This window comes from Myzus persicae, unplaced genomic scaffold (genome assembly GCF_001856785.1).
Source record: "Myzus persicae strain clone G006 unplaced genomic scaffold, MPER_G0061.0, whole genome shotgun sequence".
NCBI lineage: Eukaryota > Metazoa > Arthropoda > Insecta > Hemiptera > Aphididae > Myzus > Myzus persicae.
Genome location: NW_019104318.1, coordinates 1 through 19598, shown reverse-complemented (window position 1 = coordinate 19598; position 19598 = coordinate 1). Strand labels below are relative to the sequence as shown.

The window sequence follows — 19598 nt, the reverse complement described above, 5'->3', positions numbered from 1 at the left end:
ATCTTTTCATAAATTTCATTGCACTTCGCTCGTCGCCACATAAATCGAACAATATTCATATTTTTTTTTACAATTATGCCTACAACATCGATCGCGATCGTTATTTAGTGCGCAACATGATTGCACGATTCTACTGCAGATCCCTCATGCGTAGACAGCCAGTTTTTTTTAAGAGTATATAGTTTTTAACGTATGTTATATATTATGCATTTAAAAATATAATATTAAAATGGGTGACAAACACGAAGATCTGATTTTAGGACTAGGTATACATAAATACAAAATTATAAAATATATTGTACATAGGATCTCGATCCAGACGAAAGGTAAAAATGATAAAATTGCTCTTAATTATCAGCATATGATTTATGCACTGTTTTTAATAATTTTTTTAATTTAATTCAGTAAACTAAATGTTATTAATAATCATATTATATTGCTGTAGGCTGCAGTACATAAATAAACAACAATAAATTGTAGCACAAACATATTATGTAATATAACAAACAATATCTTATTGAATATTGGTACACACAATATTAAATTTACCTCATACTACGGTTGTTGCTCGTTGGGTTGTGTATTATACTATTATGTTTTTGATTGGCACGAGTCCAAGTTCATCTCAAACGGAGTAAGTCGTCAAGACTTGACTACTTGATCATTATACGCTATTAAGTTTGGTTGGACAGAACTCGTGCGTCGGCTTATGTAGTATATTTGGGTGCAGTATGATTCATATTATAAAGTGTGAACAAAATAATTATTGTACCGTTATGAAATGCCATGCCGCCATGCCGGTCTAGCTGTAGTAGGTCAATAGAGGACTTGCTGCACAGTGCACGAGCACATATACCTCTCGAGAATTTTCCGCAAGAACATTTCCGGCCGCGAAGACGACTTATTGCTAGTGCAACGGCATCCCGACGATGAGCATCCGCAATTGGCGTCCGTCTGCAGTTATCGCGCAGGTATTCTCGTACACGCGACAAGCTGTGTACCGATGTCGGCACTCGGCGTAGCTGGGCAGCGTCACTATCAGTCCGGCATAGTCCACAGATCGCAAGGCATCATCCTCGATAGCCAGCAGCACGCCTTTGTCGTCTGCGAACCGAGACATACAAGTCTGAATGCTCGACGATGGCATTGTCCAGCGCGTAGAGGCCCACAGCAACGGCTGCGCTTCTCTCAGCACTGTGACCTGTCCGAACGCTAGACGGCCCTCACGCGCATTGGTTAGCCTCGGCCTGTGCCAGTATCAGTGACACCGAATCCACTGTCAAGGCCGTGAGAAGACCGCTGCCACATCATCCGTTTCCTGTAGCATCTTCCGACGGTTTATCTATATCGTTCGGTCCTGGTGGGTCTTGTAACACCAGAATTCCGGTGAGTGGCGACACTCCTCCATACACAGTTTCCGGTAAAAACGCGCTACTCGGTGAACCGAACACTGGCGGCGGGCTACGTCTACGCCACTGCTATTATCGCTCTCCGGTTGGGCCGGTATAATGGCCATCAAGTTCCAATCCACTCTAGCCACCGGCATCACCTATGGACACGAAAATACTACTTTTTAGACATTATACAGCAAATAAATTATTTGAATTCGTCTACATTTCTAAGAATTAGTAAATGTGAGATCGTAGATGCTGGAACATGCAGAGTCAAAGATTTTTTTTCGTATATCCAGTATGAAGAATTTTTTCAGTATTATGTTTCATTTTATCCTCGCGAGTCCATACATGTCTATATATTTTTATAGTTATGCAATAGATAATGGAGAAAAACTATAAAGCCCAAATATTTAAAAAAAAGAACCTAAATTATGATTTTTTTCTTTTAAAATACAACATTCAATAACTATTTAGTTTGATGTAATGTTAAACCTTATTAATGTACTGGATTGATAAATAATTGATTTTACACTTTTTAACATTTATAACTTGTATAATATACCTATATATAACATGCTGCGAGAAATTTTACCTTATGACATGTCAGAAGTATACAAATAGTTTTGTTTCACAAAATAAGTTGTCACAGTCTGAATAATAAGAGTTGCGTGTTGCCATTTATTGAAGTTTTAATTTCTTTGGATCCAAAAGGATAAAAGAAGCTATAAATTAAACCTTGAAATGCATTCATATAATTGTTTAAATACCAACGTTCAATCATCTGTATTCTTCAATGCCTGTATACCTAGTGGCTAGTACCTACATAGGTATATGTATACATATACGTTTTACTTTATATTCATATTAGTATGTGCAATGAACTGCACTTTTACACTAGTGCAATGTGCAAGCATATTTTACTGGTGTGTAATGTGTATTCTTATTTCTTGGACGCTAGGTATTTTTAATACAGATGACTCGCTGGCCGGGTTTAGGAATTGATATTTTTGGTGTTCTAATTTATAAAAACCAAGTATATGTAATATGTTTATGTTAAATTAGGTATTAAGACTTACTTCTTTTGAACTTAAAAAAAATAGTACTTATCAATGTAGTCTGGCAGTTACATGGTTCTTGATCAATTTCAGCACCATGCTCAGTACTGGATGGAGAATAAAGACAAGATTAAAAGCCACCTGGATTTTATGTTATTGTTTTTGTATGTAATTTATGATACGGGAATGTTAGAAATTATATTTTAAAGCATACGCATAAGTAAGTACTAAGTTGTGTTGTATATTTCACGTTGAATAGCCAGAAAATAAGTTGGGTAAATTAATCAAAAATTTTTATTCAATGAAATGTGTTTGAATACGTGATATATTTTTATGAAACTCCCTGAATTATATTGAATTAAAACAAAAATTGAGGTTTATTGGGACTTATTGCAGTGTAAACACTAAACAATAACAAACGATATTTTAGAAACCCTTTTCCACAATAGCATTAATCATTATATATATATATATTTACTATAATTTATAATTCATAATTAAACATCAAAGTTTATTTTCATAACGTTTATTTTTATTTTGTATAGGGCCTAATAAAGTAATAAATGACTTTGCTTTCAAAATAAAAATATTACTATTATTATAGATTATGGATGCATTATCTTTAGGATTGGTAAGTTTCTATATTATAATATACAGAAACCTCATAAGTTATAACCTAAATTACAAACTTCCTATAAATAATCATAGTTAAAAACTTACTACTATATCCTAGCTAGGGCATGGGTAATGAAATTTAAAATAAAGATAGTATCAATAGCTATACTATTAGGTTAAAATTAAAAATTGATTATAATAGATTGAATATGTTATATATTTTATATAAAATAAAATTACTTCACAGGTAGCTCAGAATATGAAAAAATATATAGAAAAAATCTCGGGGATGTATATAAGTTTATTCATCCGTGAATGCCTCATAATTGTATCTGGTTTAAATTTAAAAATACGTGTTTCACGGTTTATATTATTTTTAACTAAAACTGATCTCAAGGACTATATTAATTTATATGTATATATAATATTATTATGCCCATATTGTATTACATTATTATTTATTGCACAGCAAAATTCTATGTATATATATATAGCCTACCTATAGCCTATAGGTATAACTTAAAGTGAAGATGTTTGTACATATTCACATAACAATGATTTTACCAAATTACTTTATCGTGTTTTTTCTTCAAGAAAAATAAACTCAAACGTGTGCATAACGATTTTTTTTTTTATTTTTTTCGTCCGGTGTGTGGTTTTTCATAACATAACCCATACAATTCTCTGAGTCCAACCTGTTCATGCATTAACTATCAAAATTATTAGTAGTTATAGTGCTTCGATTTTCTTCAATTTTCATTTTCTAGTTGGTGCATTCGGGAGATCAAACTCTAAAATGCCCAATAGTTTTCAAAAGCCACAGGATAAACAAACAAAAAATTAAAAAGAAACGGGAAATTTTACGCAAAACAAGTTTTCAGAAAATCGATTTTGGTTTTAAGTGTAACTCAAAAAAAAAAGGACCATCGATACATGAAATTTTCTTTGAACGTTCGTGTTAGCATTTCTATACACCATACAATTTTCAAAATATTTTGACTCGTATTGAACTACTTAAAGGCACATGTAATTTTCGATTATTTGTTTTTTTAAACTAATATCAATAAAAAAATTTCCGCTCTGTCAAAAAACTTGAAAATGTAATTTCATGTTCCTCGTAAGTCTTTCTTAGTGGAAATTAAAAAACAAATTGAGCTTAAATCCATAATACATTTTTGTGAGCGTTTTAATTTAGAATTTTAAAAAAATCTTAAAAATCACTAAAATTGGAAAATATTTTGAGTTAGACGTTCATAAAAATTTTTTTTATATCTAAGATTTAAAAATTGAATACAAGAATCCATAAGGAATAATTTAACTTCAAACATTTTGTCTTCCTTTATCAAAAAAAAATTTTTTTGGAAAGAAATTAAATTTTCATGAATGTTTGAAGTTTTTAAAACATTGGATATTCTAATGTAGTTATTTTCTAATTTTGTTGTAATTTAAAAACGAATAATTGTGGACATTTGAATTTTACCCCATATGTTTATTTCATCAATTCATATACTTGATCAAATTTTCAAATTATGTTGACTTGTTTTAAGCTGTTGACATACATTTTCAATTTTCAATTTTTTTAGTTTTTTTTTATATAAATATTAATAAAATTGTATTTGTTGGGCCAAAAAGCATGACAATTTAATTCAAGTCTCCTGATATATTGTTTCAATATCAGTTAGGTTAGGTAATATTAAAAATACATAGGTTTTTTTTATAAGCTTTTAAGTTTAAATGTTGACGACATTTATCAAATTGAAAATTGAAAAATGATTTTGCAGTTAAAAATTTATAAAATTTTCAATTTCTTTAAATAAGGATTGAAAATTTAAAACAAGGTTCCACGTAAGCAGTTTTTTCCGTAACTAAAAAATCTAAAAATTACACATATTATTTTTTACAGACATTTTAAGTTCAAATTTGGTACATTTTTAAATTTTAAGAGACTTTTAGTGGTGGTAAAAGTCCGAATTTTTTTACCAATTGTGTCATATTTTTCCCCTTACTTTATACTTAACTGATATAATTATAATACGCGTTAACTTAAAAAAAAAAAATTAAAAAATTAATTAAATATATTAAGATTATATTAGTTACTGCCTACTCTATAGTACGACTAGTACGAGTATATTAGATACACAATTTTATATTGTTATTTTAAATCACTGAAAATATTTAAATTATTGTTATATATTATAGGTATTATGTAGGTATTACTTTTAGTACAGCACCATTGTTATTATTTATTTGTGCAAGATTGCTATCTCGAGTAATCTCGAGGTATAATCATGTAATATTAACGCAGATTATAAATTACAAATATAAATAAGGAAGCTAAAAAAAAAAATAGGGTACTTATAAATACTATATACTATATGATCTAAATTCTAAAGGTACTACACTACTATTTGAAAAAAAGTGGGAACATGGCCTTGAATTTATGGTCCCTTCTTTTTTATATTTATCAAAATCAGCTGACGGACCACGCCAAACTACAGAATTACCAACCTCCTACGATGGGCACGATATCAACACGATTTAAGCACAGAACAATTAAAAAAAAATAGATATATGTATGTATGTATCTTAAATATTTGTTCTGTGCTTAAATCATGGCTATCATCATGGTGTCGTTTCTATACTATTATATTTTTTTCTGTTGTTGTTTTATATGTCAGTGGTGGTTATAATATGCAGTTCGAAATTTGGCGGGCTTTAGTTACTCTTCCATGAAATAAAGACCTTGATAAATACAACAAACACTATCATTTTTATCAATTTACCATTTAATTTGTTTTATACTTTTATCAAAAAATTGCTCTCTTCGGTTCTTCTGAAAAGTGGGTTTTGTTAACAATTAACATAAGTTGTAAGTTACTTGTATTTGTATAGTGTATATTATTAGTATACTGTACACTTTATTCAAATTTATTCAGCTTGGCAATGTTGTAATTATAACATGTTTATGTAAAAAAAATCGACTTTGTGTTTTATTACGAGGTGATTAAACATATGAACTACCTACAGGTAAGGTATTATATCATGATAATATCTTATAGTATTCTTTGAAATTAATAAAATGTATACTAATATTATTGTTTGTTCAACTTATATCATGATAATATCTTATAGTATCCTTTGAAATTAATAAAATGTATACTAATATTATTGTTTGTTCAATTTATAGCATTATTAATCATTTCACTTATTATGGATGATCCAAATCTGCCTACTGCCGCATCTCCTGCCGGATTTTTACCTACCACTTCTGCAAATTATTTAGTTATGCCTTTCACTCCTACCGTTCCAAGTGTTCCAATGCCTCAGTCCATGGTTTGGTCTCCAATGCAACAAACTCCATTAGTTGTACCTGTAACACCACATGTGGTCTCTGCTCCACCACGTTTCAATCCACGTGCTACTCGTAAAAATTTCCGCCAACCAACACCATCAGAGCCGCCCATTACTGTTTTTGTTGGAAATATTTCTGAGAAAGCTCCTGACACTATGGTAAGACACATTTTGGCAACTTGTGGAAATATTGCTTCTTGGAAAAGAGTACAAGGATTTGGTTTTTGTGAGTATTACGGAGCTGAAGCTGCCTTACGTGCCATTAAAGTATTACACGATATGGAGGTAAGCGGTAAAAAACTTGTGGTGAAAGTAGACTCAAAAGCTCAAGAAACATTAGACCAGTTTAAGGCTGAAAAAAAAGGTACCGATGATACCGAAGAAAATCAACAATTTGAAGTATATTGTAGACAAAGAATCAATAGTATTATTAAAGAACACAATGATGAAATGACCAAAGAAGGAAAACAAAATGAAGAAGAAGACAAACCAAGCATAGTTGATGGTGTTGGATTTGATATGGTGCCAAATGAGGATGAAAAGAAAAATTTAATTTTTCGAGAAATAGGCAAGTTCCGAGAAGTTATGAAAAAACGTGAAGAAGAAAAAGAAGTTGAAAGAAAAAAGAAACAAGAAAAAGAAAAATTAAATGGGAGACACACAACTCCAGATAGTCCAGATTCTGAAGAAAATAGAAGGATACGCCGTAGAGAAGAACGAGATAAAAGAGATAAAGAAAAAGAAGAAAGAGATAAAAGAGAAAGAGAAAGAGACGAAAGGGATAAACGCGACAGGGAGAAGAAGGAAAGAAGAGACAAAGAAAGAGAACGAGAAAAAAAAGATAGAGAAAAAAGTATTGACAAGGAAAACCGTAAAGAAAAAGAACCAGAAAAAAGCAGAGGCCACTACGATAAAAATAGATTAAGAGAAAAAGAAATGGAAGAAGAAGAGCTGGAGTTAAAAAAAGAAGATGATAGGCGAAGAGAAAGAGAACTAGCATATCAAGAGAAACGTAAGCAATGGGAAATCAGAGAAAATCAAAAGAAAAAAGAATTATCCAAAGAACGTGCTAAAAAACAAATGATAGAAGAAGAAAGTGAAAGAAATGCTAAAAAACTTAAAGAGTTTTTGGAAGATTACGATGATGACAAAGATGACCAAAAGTATTATAAAGGCAGAGATTTGCAAAAACGAATCGAATTGCGTGAAAAAGAAATTGAAGAAGATGGAAGAGATCGGCAAAAAGAGAAAGATGAACTGGAAATCATTCGGGAAAAGATATATAATAACCTTGATTTAAAGGATCCAGAATTAGAATTTGCTAAGGTATTAAAAGCCAGGGAAGAAATGTATAAGCCTAAATTGTTAATAGATGTTGCTGAAAAACAAAAAGATAAATTAAAACGCTATGAAATGGAAATTGAAAAGGAAATTGAAAATCAGAAAAACATGGAAGTAGAACAAGAACGTCAGAGGCATGTTATGGAAAAAGCACTAACACCCAGTCCACAGCAGCCAGCCACACCACCTAGTGTTGAATCTCAAACACCTCCACCTGAATTTGCACCTATGACTCAACCTACTACTTTGATGATTAAGAAAAGAATGGATGTCAAAGATGTATTTAATAATGATGACGAAGAATTGCCCAGGCCAAAAAAAAGAAAATTAGTTCCTCTTGATTACACTGACAAAAAAGAAGAAGAAAGTAAAGCAGTTGAGGAAAAGAAAAAAAGTATTCGTCAGTTAATTGAGCGCATTCCCACTGACAAAGACGACTTATTCTCATTTCATCTTGATTGGGCAGTAGTTGACAACCAACTGATGGAAAAACGTATTAGGCCGTGGATAAATAAAAAAATCATTGAATATATCGGTGAGCCAGAACCAACGCTGGTAGATTTTATATGTTCGAAAGTGTTAGCCGGTAGCAGTCCACAAGCAATACTTGATGATGTGCAGATGGTACTTGACGAAGAGGCTGAAGTGTTTGTTGTAAAAATGTGGAGACTTCTAGTATATGAGGTTGAAGCCAAAAAATTAGGATTGGTTAAACTGGAAGAAAATGGCCACAAAGACCCATAGGTAGTGTGTGTACACTAAATTATGTGTATCTTTCTGTAAATATAATATAATTCATATATTGAGACAATTGAAAATCTATTTACATTTTTACCCCAACACTTAACACATTATATTTTTTCATTGCATCATTGTTTTTGACTATATGTGATTGATTTAAAATAAAACTATGTGTATAAAAAATTATACTATTTTTAGTTTGTGTCTAAAAATATATGCTGTGCATTTAAAATATTATAATGAACATTATAATAACCTCTGAATTTTATTCACCTATTATGTACTAAATATAGATGTATTATTAATGCATGGATTTTTTTTACTTTATATTTCTTATTAAATATTTAAAATTAATGTTATCCTAATAAAAACAATGAGTACACACATAAATTGTAGTTTAATAAATTCCAGACTCAGTTCTAATGTTATCATAAATATTTAATTATTTAGCAGCAAGTTAATAACTTTTTGAACAAATAATAAATATTATTTCAACAATACCCACTATCAAAGTATAAGCTATTTGATATTTCTATCATTTATCATTGTAGTTACTGTAGTTATATAGCATGTAGTTAATTGTTTTAGTTATCCCACAAAAAATCTGTATTTTTATAAAAAGTTTACTTAATAATTGAAAATTGAAAATATTAATATTGTGTATCTGAATAGAACATGATTTTGTGGCTAACCTTGGCAATGGGTACCTTGTGTTATATTAGTGTTACACTATTAAATTAGGAAGTAATTTTAAATGATCATTCTTAATACCCAAATGTAAGCATAACTGTTATAGCATTAATTGACAAGTATACGGTTCTCGATAGCTTATTATACCTACAATTAAAATATGTTGTCGTTAGAAGAATATTTACATTCATACACCTATTACATTTATAGCTAAATACAAGTTTTTTTCACACGAAAATATAAAAAGTCGGTTACTTGGTTTTGCTACTTAATTTTGGGTAGGTACAATAGTATTTAACATAAGCTACTTGGATATTCATACCATAATATGCTACTGCCTATTAGTAATACTATTATTGATATAATCCTATACAAATTATATGGTTGGGTATTGTCTAATATCTTTCAATTTTAATAGTAACTGAAAATTGTTAACAGAATATGTTTTAATAGTTAATTGTATATCCAATCCATGGTCTAAAATAGTACTTTTATCCTAGCAGACCAAAGTTTGCAGACTAAATACGAATATATATTAAATATGTTTAATTGAAATAATAATAAATATTAAATAGATAATGAGGTAAAATAAATGATAAATTAAAGAAAGAAAAACAGTTTAGATTGAGACTTGAGATAAACTTACACAATACCAAAATTCATAGCAGGTTGTTAATATAAATACCAAATCAAATGTTTTTTTCTGAATGAAAAAGTTAGTGGTTTTAATAACTATTAACTACAATAAGACAACATCTTTTTTCCTATCATCTAAAATATTTATTATCTGTTGACAAGGAATATTGAACATTTGAACATTTTGAACAATATTTTTGAAATTTTTTTTTACCAATGTAATTTATTTATAGCCTACTTGAACTAGAGTGGCAAAATAAAACAGTAATTAACGGTATGGAAATTTAATAGAAATTCCCATTATAATAAATTATAATATAAGCTAAAAATGAATTTTTTAAAAGTTCATCGTAAATTTTTCTATATCCAATTTAATTAAAAAACTTGATAAAAGATTATATTTTAACCTATCTTTGATGAATTCAAAGGCAAAACATGTTATATTAGTAAACATTTTGATTTAGAAACTTGAAAAATATATAATTTATTTATTGGCTATTGAATACTGTTTAAATTTATTTTAACTTTAATATTATTAAAATATCCTTTATAAAGTCAATTTTGGTGTAGGTACTTTATTGCAAAAATCCAAGTTTATCTCTTTTAGATTTAATAAATTTTTTATAAATAAAAAAACATTTAAATCAAAGTACCTATCAGTATAATCCATTTGAAGAAAATGTATTGACCCTAATAATTTTTTACTTAAATAAAAAAAGTCAAGTATTAGATATTTAAGTATTATTATTGATGATCACTAGAGCTTGGAAGTCATTGCACTTAACAACTTTGAAAATTGATTGTGTTGCATTATTGTAGTAAAATATATTCTCAATAGAAATGGATTATTTTGCATTAGCCCGATCTATTTTTTCATATGAAATTGTAGTTTAAAATGGTATGAATAAATCTTACTTGCACAACGTCTTAGAAGTCACTGTAAATATTTTAATACAAATTATACTTAAGAGGATGCCATACCCTCAATCTTACCAACACATAAAATACCAAATTGTATGTTTTGAATAACTATATTTAATCTTAAAGCAAAATTTAGAAGTAAGATTATTGTCTAGACGATGACATAGGTTATTTTAAAAGATCCCTTTTAAAGCGACTTGAGCATTTGAAAAAAGTAAATTGTTTGTACATTTTAAAATGCTCATAACTCGCTTTAAACTTAAAATATCCATTATAGACTTGATAATATGCCAAATTCTCAATTTGAAGATAGGTCAATTCACTCTCTCAAATTAAACGTAACAGTCAGAATTGAATGAATTAGTTAGAAGACACAATTTGTTTTGTTATGCGTTTGGAAGACGGAGACTAGGCATGAGGGTATGACGCCCTCTTAAAAGATATATTTCTCACTATCCAATTACACAAAGATTTTGGAACTCATATTAATCGGCTTTATTTTAAAAATATCCAAATTTTAATTTTATGAAGTTTAGACTGTATTTAAGTGTAATTTGTGTTGGATCTACATTTTTCAGATTTTATATTAATTTGAGTCTCAAAATACTTAGCGAAAATAAATAAATAATATATTTACTCAATGGATCTTAACAATATTGTATTATTAATGTCAGCATTTATATAGTTAATCATGAACATTTAATTGTTTGTTACTATATATATTATATTTTGTTGGTTTTTTCTATATGAAGAACTTTCAAGTTTCAACTCACTTAACTTATGTATTTTATGTATCAATTATTAATTATATAGGCTCTAGATTTAAACTCACCATCTCCTTCCCCTTATTGGGGAGGTGTGAACTGTTAATCTTCATGTTATATTGAAAAGTTAAAAGTTGTTAAATTGACAAATAAATGAATAAAAATAATAATACTCAAATTAAGCACGATAACAATGGGGGGATACTGACCAAATGAAATAAAGCAGCAATGCCAAATATGCACAGACATCAGTTGTAAACCCGCTCATGGATCCTAGTTTTCAGGTAGGTAAATGCCTTTCGCTCCGTGAAAAGGGGTAACAGGAAACCACCACACAAATAATTTTAACTGTTACAAAAATATTACCCATGAAACCAAACTGAACATTTTTTTTAAATAAAATAGAAACAAGACTTGTGTTTAAAAAAAACTTTTGTTTATTTTATACAATCATTTCAACCAACAACTGGTACAACTGGAACAGCAGGAACTGCTACTTCGGGTTTAGATTTAATATCACTGGTTGGTGCAATGGGTAAAATTTCTTCCTTAGGTTCTGCAACGCTGACATTGTCTGGCAAAGGCTTCTTTGGGCCAAGTTTACCTGTTTGGTCCCATGGCAACATAATTTTAACCTTGATACCCAAGACTCCTATAAAAATAAAATTTATTAATAATTTTCATGAAAAAAATATTAAAATTTACAACAATTACCTTGTCTTAACAAAACGTGTCTAGTAGCAACATTGACATAATCATTGCATGGGTCACCACTGTGAATCATAAGTCCATCAACGAATTTCATTGATTTGGCACGTTGACCTCTTAATTTACCAGATACTACAACTTCACATCCTTTAGCCCCACTTTCCATGATGAATCTCAACACACCATAACATGCCCTCCTGACAGCTAGACCTCCAATCAACTTGTAACGTAACGACTCTGCTTGGGCAACAGCACATAATCCACGTTGTGCTACTTTCTCAGCAAAAAGTTCAACTGCCTTGTCTTTGAAGTCAAAACGTTTCTGGATGAGAGATGTAAGTTCGCGAATCCGGCGTCCCTTGTCACCCAATACTTTTTGGGTACGTGTAGCAGAAATAACAATTTCAGTACGAGATGGAGCAGCTCGGACATCAACACCAGAATAACCATCTTCAGCAAGTTCTCGTGTCAAGAACTCGTTGAGTTCAGCACGTAACATGCCATCAGACACAAACTAAAAATTAAACAAAACCAATAATAAAAAATTAACAAAACTTACATTATGGTTAAGTGATAAACAAGGGTTTTGCCAATGGGGCCCAGACACTCAATTAGGTACATCTAAACCCTACATTCATAGAAGTAAAAATAATATGTATATGGTTTTTTATTAAATGTATATTTCAATATATTATTGTTTAAAGTACATATTATTAAAAAAAAAGCCATCACATAAGTATCATCGCCCTAGACCAGGTAAATATAAATCTACCAATTAGGCCAATTTAATAGTTATAATTTTATACAATTAAGTTATAAATCAATAAGTAATAATTAATGTTGAATGTTTAGAGTAATTGATATTAACAGGTATAATGCACATTCATTAAAAAGGAAGACGTACTTCATAAACGGCATATGATAACAGACACATGTAGTGAGCACCTACTTAATAAAAATAAGTCAACTAACACAACTTTCGATGTCATATTGTTAGTTTCAATGAGAAATAATGTTTTAAAAGATATCAATACAAAATACTAGTTATTTAAGTTATTATATCATGAAAGAAATACCTAATGAACATGCTAGATGCATAATATACTCACCCTTTTCTTAACAGAAGTCGTTTTAGCTGGCATCTTTTCTAAAAACAAATGTAAGTCATTTAAAGCACATGAAATGGAGCTTATAATGCAACATTAAATTTCTAAAATCTTACCTTTTTAATTATTTCCAAGGGTCAAAGGAAAAAAAAGAATTTGACGGCACGCTACAATTTTCAGGACGTAGACCAAATGGCATTAAAAATGTTAACCAAACAATTTCCTTGATGAAATGCCAACCTTACAGTGTAACCAACACAATTTTAGTCTGCCGTGGAAAGTATAGTTTAATATACAGTCCTAAGATAGGCCGTGCCGCCGTAGTTCAATATAAAACAAGCAGATAGCATAGCATATTTTACAAAATGATTTCTTAATTCTTATCACAACTTTACGTCTGGATCACGACTGCGCTAGTGAACACTGAACTCACCAACTCTGTAACTCACAGCCTGCCAGTCTCGCAAAGACATCTCTATGCTCATTGCTCACAAATCAGTTGAAGTCACGGACTCACAAGTTATACGTTATAATAATAATTAATAAAATAATAAATATATTAAAACTACAAACATCGGAAGTCGGAACCTAGGTGCGATATATACCAACCTTGGTCGGAACATGGTTTAGTCATTTCATAATACATATTATTACATAGCGTATCGAGTACGAGTAATGGAATATACTATGGAGTATAAAATTATAGAGCATTGACTGATAACTTGTAGTTAATAACCAATTGGTGTATGATTTAGAATATAGTATAGTAGGCAGGTAGGCTATAGTCCTGCGATATATTTCACCATGGTATAGAGTACTATAATAGACTTATAATTCATGAAACAATTTGCATGTTATGACTTTCATGCATACTGCATAGACCTGTGAGAATTAAAACCAGATATCTTATTTACTCATTGTAAAGTATGAACCAGATACGTATGCGGAAAAAAGGTTCGGGGTGTGTTTTGGAATATTAGTTATTGAAAATGATAACTTTTTTTAAAAAACATGATTCAGTCGACTCTCGATAATTCGAAGTTGGTGGGAGTTAGTAAAAATTTTAAATTACCAAGAGTTTGAATTTGCTGAGTGGTTCAAAATATCAACAGGCCAAAAAAACAATACTTGAATCGCTGAGTTATGCTTATGACATTGATTAAATACAAATTGTATTTAATCAATGGTTATGATAAAATGTCGTATTTACCTATGATAATAATTTGATAGTTATCGGAAATAATAAGCTAGATTTATCATAGACCTTGTACTAAGGTATAAGGTCTATGAGATTTATACAGAATTATTAGACAAATTATTAACGATAAGACTCTAAGAAATACATTTTGGAAAATACACTCCCAATTTGCCGACCGTCGAACTTTGAATAGTCGTGTGTTGACGGCTAGTTTTCCCTGAAATTTTACTACGAATTACCATGTGTACTAAATCTAAATGCATTGTTTTTATTCGAATTACTGCAAGATTTTTAAGTGAACGATCAATATTACTTCAAATTATAGAAAGTTTCAAAATATGGAAGGTAAATGAGAAATTAACTCGAGTTTTTGCAATACTAGAATTGCACGTTGATTAAAATATACAACATATATTATATTATGTACCTATAGGCTATATTGTATTTAAATAACTTTTTTAAATTGTAATTATTAAATACCTATTAATTAATAATTAGTATATCTTCACAATAAGTACCTAATAACATATATACTTCCATAATTAAATAAACTTATATAATTATTATTAGAATTTAACATATTTTGTAAATGTGTGGATGGTAACTAGGTGTATAGTGTCTTAATTGTATTTTTACATTTGTTCAATTCATAAGGAAAATAAAATGTCTTATGTTCTACTTCTACATTCGGGGTAAAAAACTCATTAAAACTTATAATTTTTATTTTCCATAGCTTTATTTTCAATTTTTTACATACAAAATCTGTTTAGTATTATTACAGGGGAGTACCTACTATTCTAATTAATTGGGACTTGGAAAGGAGGAAGAAGCAGGTAAACCATAGTGTAAAGTGTCAAGTGGCCACTCGAGAGACGAGAATTGTAAGTATTTTAAAGCCTTGACACTTACATGTTCTATATTATAATGATTAATGGGTGTGTCAGCAAATTACGATTAGTCTCCCCTTAACTCTTTAGCTTTGTTTTGTACGGGCTTGTTGTGGACTATCGTCTATCAGTTGATAATTTAATGAATGTATATTGTATAATGTACTTAATAAGAAACACTCAAATAATATAATTATAATAAAACAATTTTATACCCTTGCCTTAGTGAAGTCAAGAGATATTTACACATAATAATAATAATAATTAACATTTTGTATATCTACCTACTAAAAATAAAAAAAAATAAATATTCATACACTTTTTAATTTGATTACCATTTAAATCCCTAATGAGAAAACTGAAAAGTAAACACGGGTTATAGACATACTAAAAATATATTTGACATTTTTAGTTTGTACGATACTATTAACTATACAATCATTAATTAGTTGTATGTAATCATTGTAGATAACTAAGAAGAAATTAAAAAATTTAAAATAATATTTCTATTCTTTTTAAAGCATTGAAATAATAACAGTGTATCGTTATAAAATCATTACTATATACTACATTAAATTATTATACAATAGTCTGTAGTTCGCGTTCGCCCATCAAAATGCGTAAAATATAAGTTTATGGGTAGGTATGTATGTACTAGCATGTACAATGTACATAGCTGGTAGATTTAGCTATAAAATTTGAATAATGCCCAATAAAATAATATCTTACTGGTATGATTACGATGTATAGTATATACCTACTCACAACCTACTGAAGAATTAAAAATAAATCCGTATAGTTACTACTTTTTTCTTCGATTTCTGCAATAATTTATTTGTATGCGGGCTTCCTGGTTTCCCACAGTACCTACCTAGATTTTATTTAGGTACTAATAAAGAGTAAAGGTAACATTAAGTTATTGATTATTATTTATCATGTAATCTATTTGTTTTATATGGGTGCGAAGGCGAACCTAGGTACTTACGGGCCACGGCTACTTAAATTTCCCTCAACGAGAAAAAATATATATTCCAGAGAAATATTTCTACACAACATAACCTGTGTTATATGTTTTACATCTTTACATATTTACAAAACAATTAATATAAAAATTAATAAAACAATTACATTTTAATCTAGGTACTTCAAAGTTAGGTAGGTAACATAATATAATATGAGGATTGAGGATATGTAAAGGTGAAGTGTTCTTTTAACTTATCAATAATTAACGTGTATAAGGCAGCTGACATGGTATATTTTTATAGTATTGATGAAAGACATAGGTACCCAAAATCATAGTATTTATGTTTTACGATATTTAGCTTTTTGTATTAGCTGCCTATTTATATCCAAGGAGGGCAAGAATTAAAGACTTTAATGAGGTATAAATAAAAAAAAATGTATGATGAGGATTTAAAAGTTTAAGTATAGGTACAAGGTTCATACGGTACATAAAGTTATAATTTCAAAACAGGTACAGTATTAAAATATTTAAAACGAGGTACACTCAGATATTCAGAATCAATATTCTATGATTTGTTATTGATTACAATTTTTTTCAAACGTAGGTACATCAATATCCTGCTCTGTAAAGTGTTTCAACAATGAGTATCTTATAAGCTATAATATCCTGTTTAATAAAGAGTATAATATATACGACTATGCGTATATTATATTTAAACATAATAATTGAAGTTTTAAAGCTTTATACTTTTCAGGAAAAAGGGATTTCTCCCTTGGGGGTGGCATACTGTTTGTATCTGATATGTACATATATACAGCCATATAAAATATATGTAGTATAAACAACGCCGAGTTTCACGATCCCTTATCCCTATTCCCTTTCGCCTCGGCAATTCAGTATGCTTCATGACGTCAGTCCGAGTGCTCTGTCGACTCTTTATAAGTGATACTTTCTATTGTTCACAGACAAAATAATGTTATTTAATACTTAAAACAAGTTAGGATATACTTTTACACAAATTAAGGTTGGTATTTATAATAACACTATATTTGGTCAGACACTGTAGTCAAAGTCAAATGCTTAAATACATTTTTACTAAAATACACTTATACAACTATACAAGATTTATATTTTATATTATATTTTACTCGATAAATAAACTTAATATTTTTTGTCGATTTATTAAAATTACATTTAATTTTGATAATATTTTGATAAAATTGATAATCACACGGTCTATAATTAATTGATTATTAATAATCTTATTATCTGTTTCACTTTGTAACAATGTATAACGTGTAAATCTATTCTGTTGCCTTTTTAATGTGACTAATTTTGGTTTTTACATTTAATGGAACAGATAAAATCTGAACATACAAACATTTGATTTGAATTGTAATTAGTTACAATAGGTATGTAATATTTGTTTATAGTTTTGTACTAGTTGAAAACTAATAAAATTTTTATTCGTTATTCTTGATTTTATTATATTATTTTATGGTTAAATCCATATAATATTTGTATGTATTATTCAATACACCAGACACAGCATAACAGAAAATGTTTGTTAAAACATTTGTGGGATGATTTACCATTTTTATAATACGGGATTTTGATCACTCTAAACATATATTTTGTTTTATGTTTACTTTTTATATTTTTTTAAATTTTAACTGTGATCTTTGAATATAAACATAATATGACCCTCAAGGCTCAAGAATATTACTATATACAATAAATAATCTAAACTGTTTAGTATAATATAGTATACACACTTTTGATTTTTGTTATTATTTGTATTAAGCATTTAGGTAAATATGTGAAGAAATGGCTGTTGAGTTATGTCTATCATCACGTTTAACAGAACTCCTCGGTGATCGTTTGTTATACGGTTCGGCGACAGTGGAGCTAAATGAGTCGACGTTCAATGGGTCTTTAATCGCATTGTATTTCGTCCCATTAGGCAGTGAAACTGTCACAACCGATGATCGAGCTCTACGTGATCTATACAAAACTGTAAACGAGAACGAGAAGACACTAAATATTATCCAGATTTGTTATCCAGACTTAGCTGATGACCGCAAGTATTTTGATGAATTGACCAATGATGTTCCGTGGCATTCAGTTCTTTACGAATACGCAGAGAAGAGAGTAAGCATAAAAATTAAAAAATATAAAAATTTCTCTTGTATATACAAGTATTCATTATAAATATATACAAATATAATAAATAATACAAATATCACGATATATAACTATTATAATTATAATTATATATTGTAATTTTATATTTCAATCAAATATTTATACTTAGTTTAAAAAATAATATTTTTATTATTCACCTGGTGAAAGCCATTTCTCTATAGGCTTATTAGTAATGTCCTCAAACAGAAAATTTTTAACATTTACACATTATAATGTCAAAGAGTGATGAAATTGTACGTTTCTATAGGTTAGCTATAAAAAAAAAAAATACGATTAGACTTTAAAATATTAAATATAAAGTATTTCTGATCGGCCGCTTAACGATATAACTCACTTGGGGTTTAAAAGTACTTTAAAGTTTAAACCATAATCCAATTATTTATTTATATCGTTTCAATTTTAGAGAAAAGTGGAATAAATAGTTTTCACGAATTAAGAAAATTGAAATAAGCTTATAACATCACCGCAACAAGCTTAGTGGTCATTGGTCCGAATAAAAGTTAATTTAAAACTCCGTTAGTGTATAATGTTTTTTGAACAATATGTAAATATTTAAAGGTTATAATATTTTCATACATTAAATAATTTAAAAAAATTAATATAAAACATTAAGTCAGTTAGCAGAAGATATGGTGACTCATATTTAAATCTACATAATTTTTTATAGTTTTTACATATTATGTACCTTTCTATAAATAATATTATATTATAATGTAACAGATCGTAGTAAAAAATTAGTAGGGTGTTCACTTTACTTTTAGGGATAACATAGTATTATACAACAGAGACCTCCTATGGTCACATTCCCTAAAGTACGATTTATTGTAACCCCCTCGGGATTCTCACATTTTAATAACAACTGGTCCCTCCTCTCCTATATCATTCTCATTTAAGCTTTCATGCACATCACATCTCCTTAAGATTTGGCACCCTCAGTAATTTTTTTTTGCATGCATTTTATTACTTTGGGGTTGTCCGCTTTGCTCATAGTGACTCTTCAGCACGCACCTGCATCCATATAC

The 19598-nt window shown here is 29.1% G+C and overlaps 3 protein-coding genes, 1 long non-coding RNA gene and 1 pseudogene across 5 annotated transcripts; 2 read left to right on the top strand and 3 right to left on the bottom strand.

The window, feature by feature from the left end:
* Nucleotides 1–603: 603 nt before the first annotated feature.
* On the bottom strand, nucleotides 604–2616 carry LOC111041124 (annotated as a pseudogene).
* Nucleotides 2617–5880: 3264 nt separating this feature from the next.
* On the top strand, nucleotides 5881–8805 carry LOC111041119 (RNA-binding protein 25). Its single transcript, XM_022325278.1, has 2 exons — nucleotides 5881–6091; nucleotides 6252–8805. The coding sequence occupies exon 2, from the start codon at nucleotides 6275–6277 to the stop codon at nucleotides 8498–8500; it is 2226 nt and encodes a 741-aa protein (XP_022180970.1). The 5' UTR covers nucleotides 5881–6091; nucleotides 6252–6274; the 3' UTR covers nucleotides 8501–8805.
* A 3117-nt stretch (nucleotides 8806–11922) lies between these two features.
* LOC111041120 (40S ribosomal protein S3-like) lies at nucleotides 11923–13564 on the bottom strand. Its single transcript, XM_022325280.1, has 4 exons — nucleotides 13439–13564; nucleotides 13326–13363; nucleotides 12223–12730; nucleotides 11923–12160 (listed from the first exon to the last, which is right to left on the bottom strand). Exons 2-4 carry the CDS (start codon nucleotides 13356–13358, stop codon nucleotides 11964–11966), a joined length of 738 nt encoding a protein of 245 aa, XP_022180972.1. The 5' UTR covers nucleotides 13359–13363; nucleotides 13439–13564; the 3' UTR covers nucleotides 11923–11963.
* Nucleotides 13565–17228: 3664 nt separating this feature from the next.
* On the top strand, nucleotides 17229–18597 carry LOC111041122. 2 transcript variants are annotated; one of them, XM_022325283.1, is made up of 3 exons: nucleotides 17229–17395; nucleotides 17732–17783; nucleotides 18176–18597. In XM_022325283.1, exon 3 carries the CDS (start codon nucleotides 18199–18201, stop codon nucleotides 18580–18582), a length of 384 nt encoding a protein of 127 aa, XP_022180975.1. In that variant the 5' UTR covers nucleotides 17229–17395; nucleotides 17732–17783; nucleotides 18176–18198; the 3' UTR covers nucleotides 18583–18597. The 2 variants fall into 2 exon arrangements, with proteins under 2 accessions (XP_022180975.1, XP_022180974.1); XM_022325282.1 differs by lacking the exon at nucleotides 17732–17783 and having other exon boundaries at nucleotides 17236–17395.
* On the bottom strand, nucleotides 18306–19591 carry LOC111041123. Its single transcript, XR_002605284.1, has 2 exons — nucleotides 18714–19591; nucleotides 18306–18498 (listed from the first exon to the last, which is right to left on the bottom strand). It is a non-coding gene; the product is annotated as an uncharacterized LOC111041123 (long non-coding RNA).
* Between the last annotated feature and the right edge of the window lie 7 nt (nucleotides 19592–19598).

Bases quoted from the DNA above. Each gene is read 5' to 3' on its own strand.
- LOC111041120 (XM_022325280.1), bottom strand. From the start codon at position 13,358: ATGCCAGCTAAAACGACTTCTGTTAAGAAAAGG. The intron at 12,731-13,325 runs GTGAGTATATTA...TTTAATTTTTAG, and splicing joins CGACTTCTGTTAAGAAAAGG to TTTGTGTCTGATGGCATGTT. The intron at 12,161-12,222 runs GTAATTGTTGTA...TTATTTTTATAG, and splicing joins ACACGTTTTGTTAAGACAAG to GAGTCTTGGGTATCAAGGTT.
- LOC111041119 (XM_022325278.1), top strand. From the start codon at position 6,275: ATGGATGATCCAAATCTGCCTACTGCCGCATCTCCTGCCGGATTTTTA.
- LOC111041122 (XM_022325283.1), top strand. From the start codon at position 18,199: ATGGCTGTTGAGTTATGTCTATCATCACGTTTAACAGAACTCCTCGGT.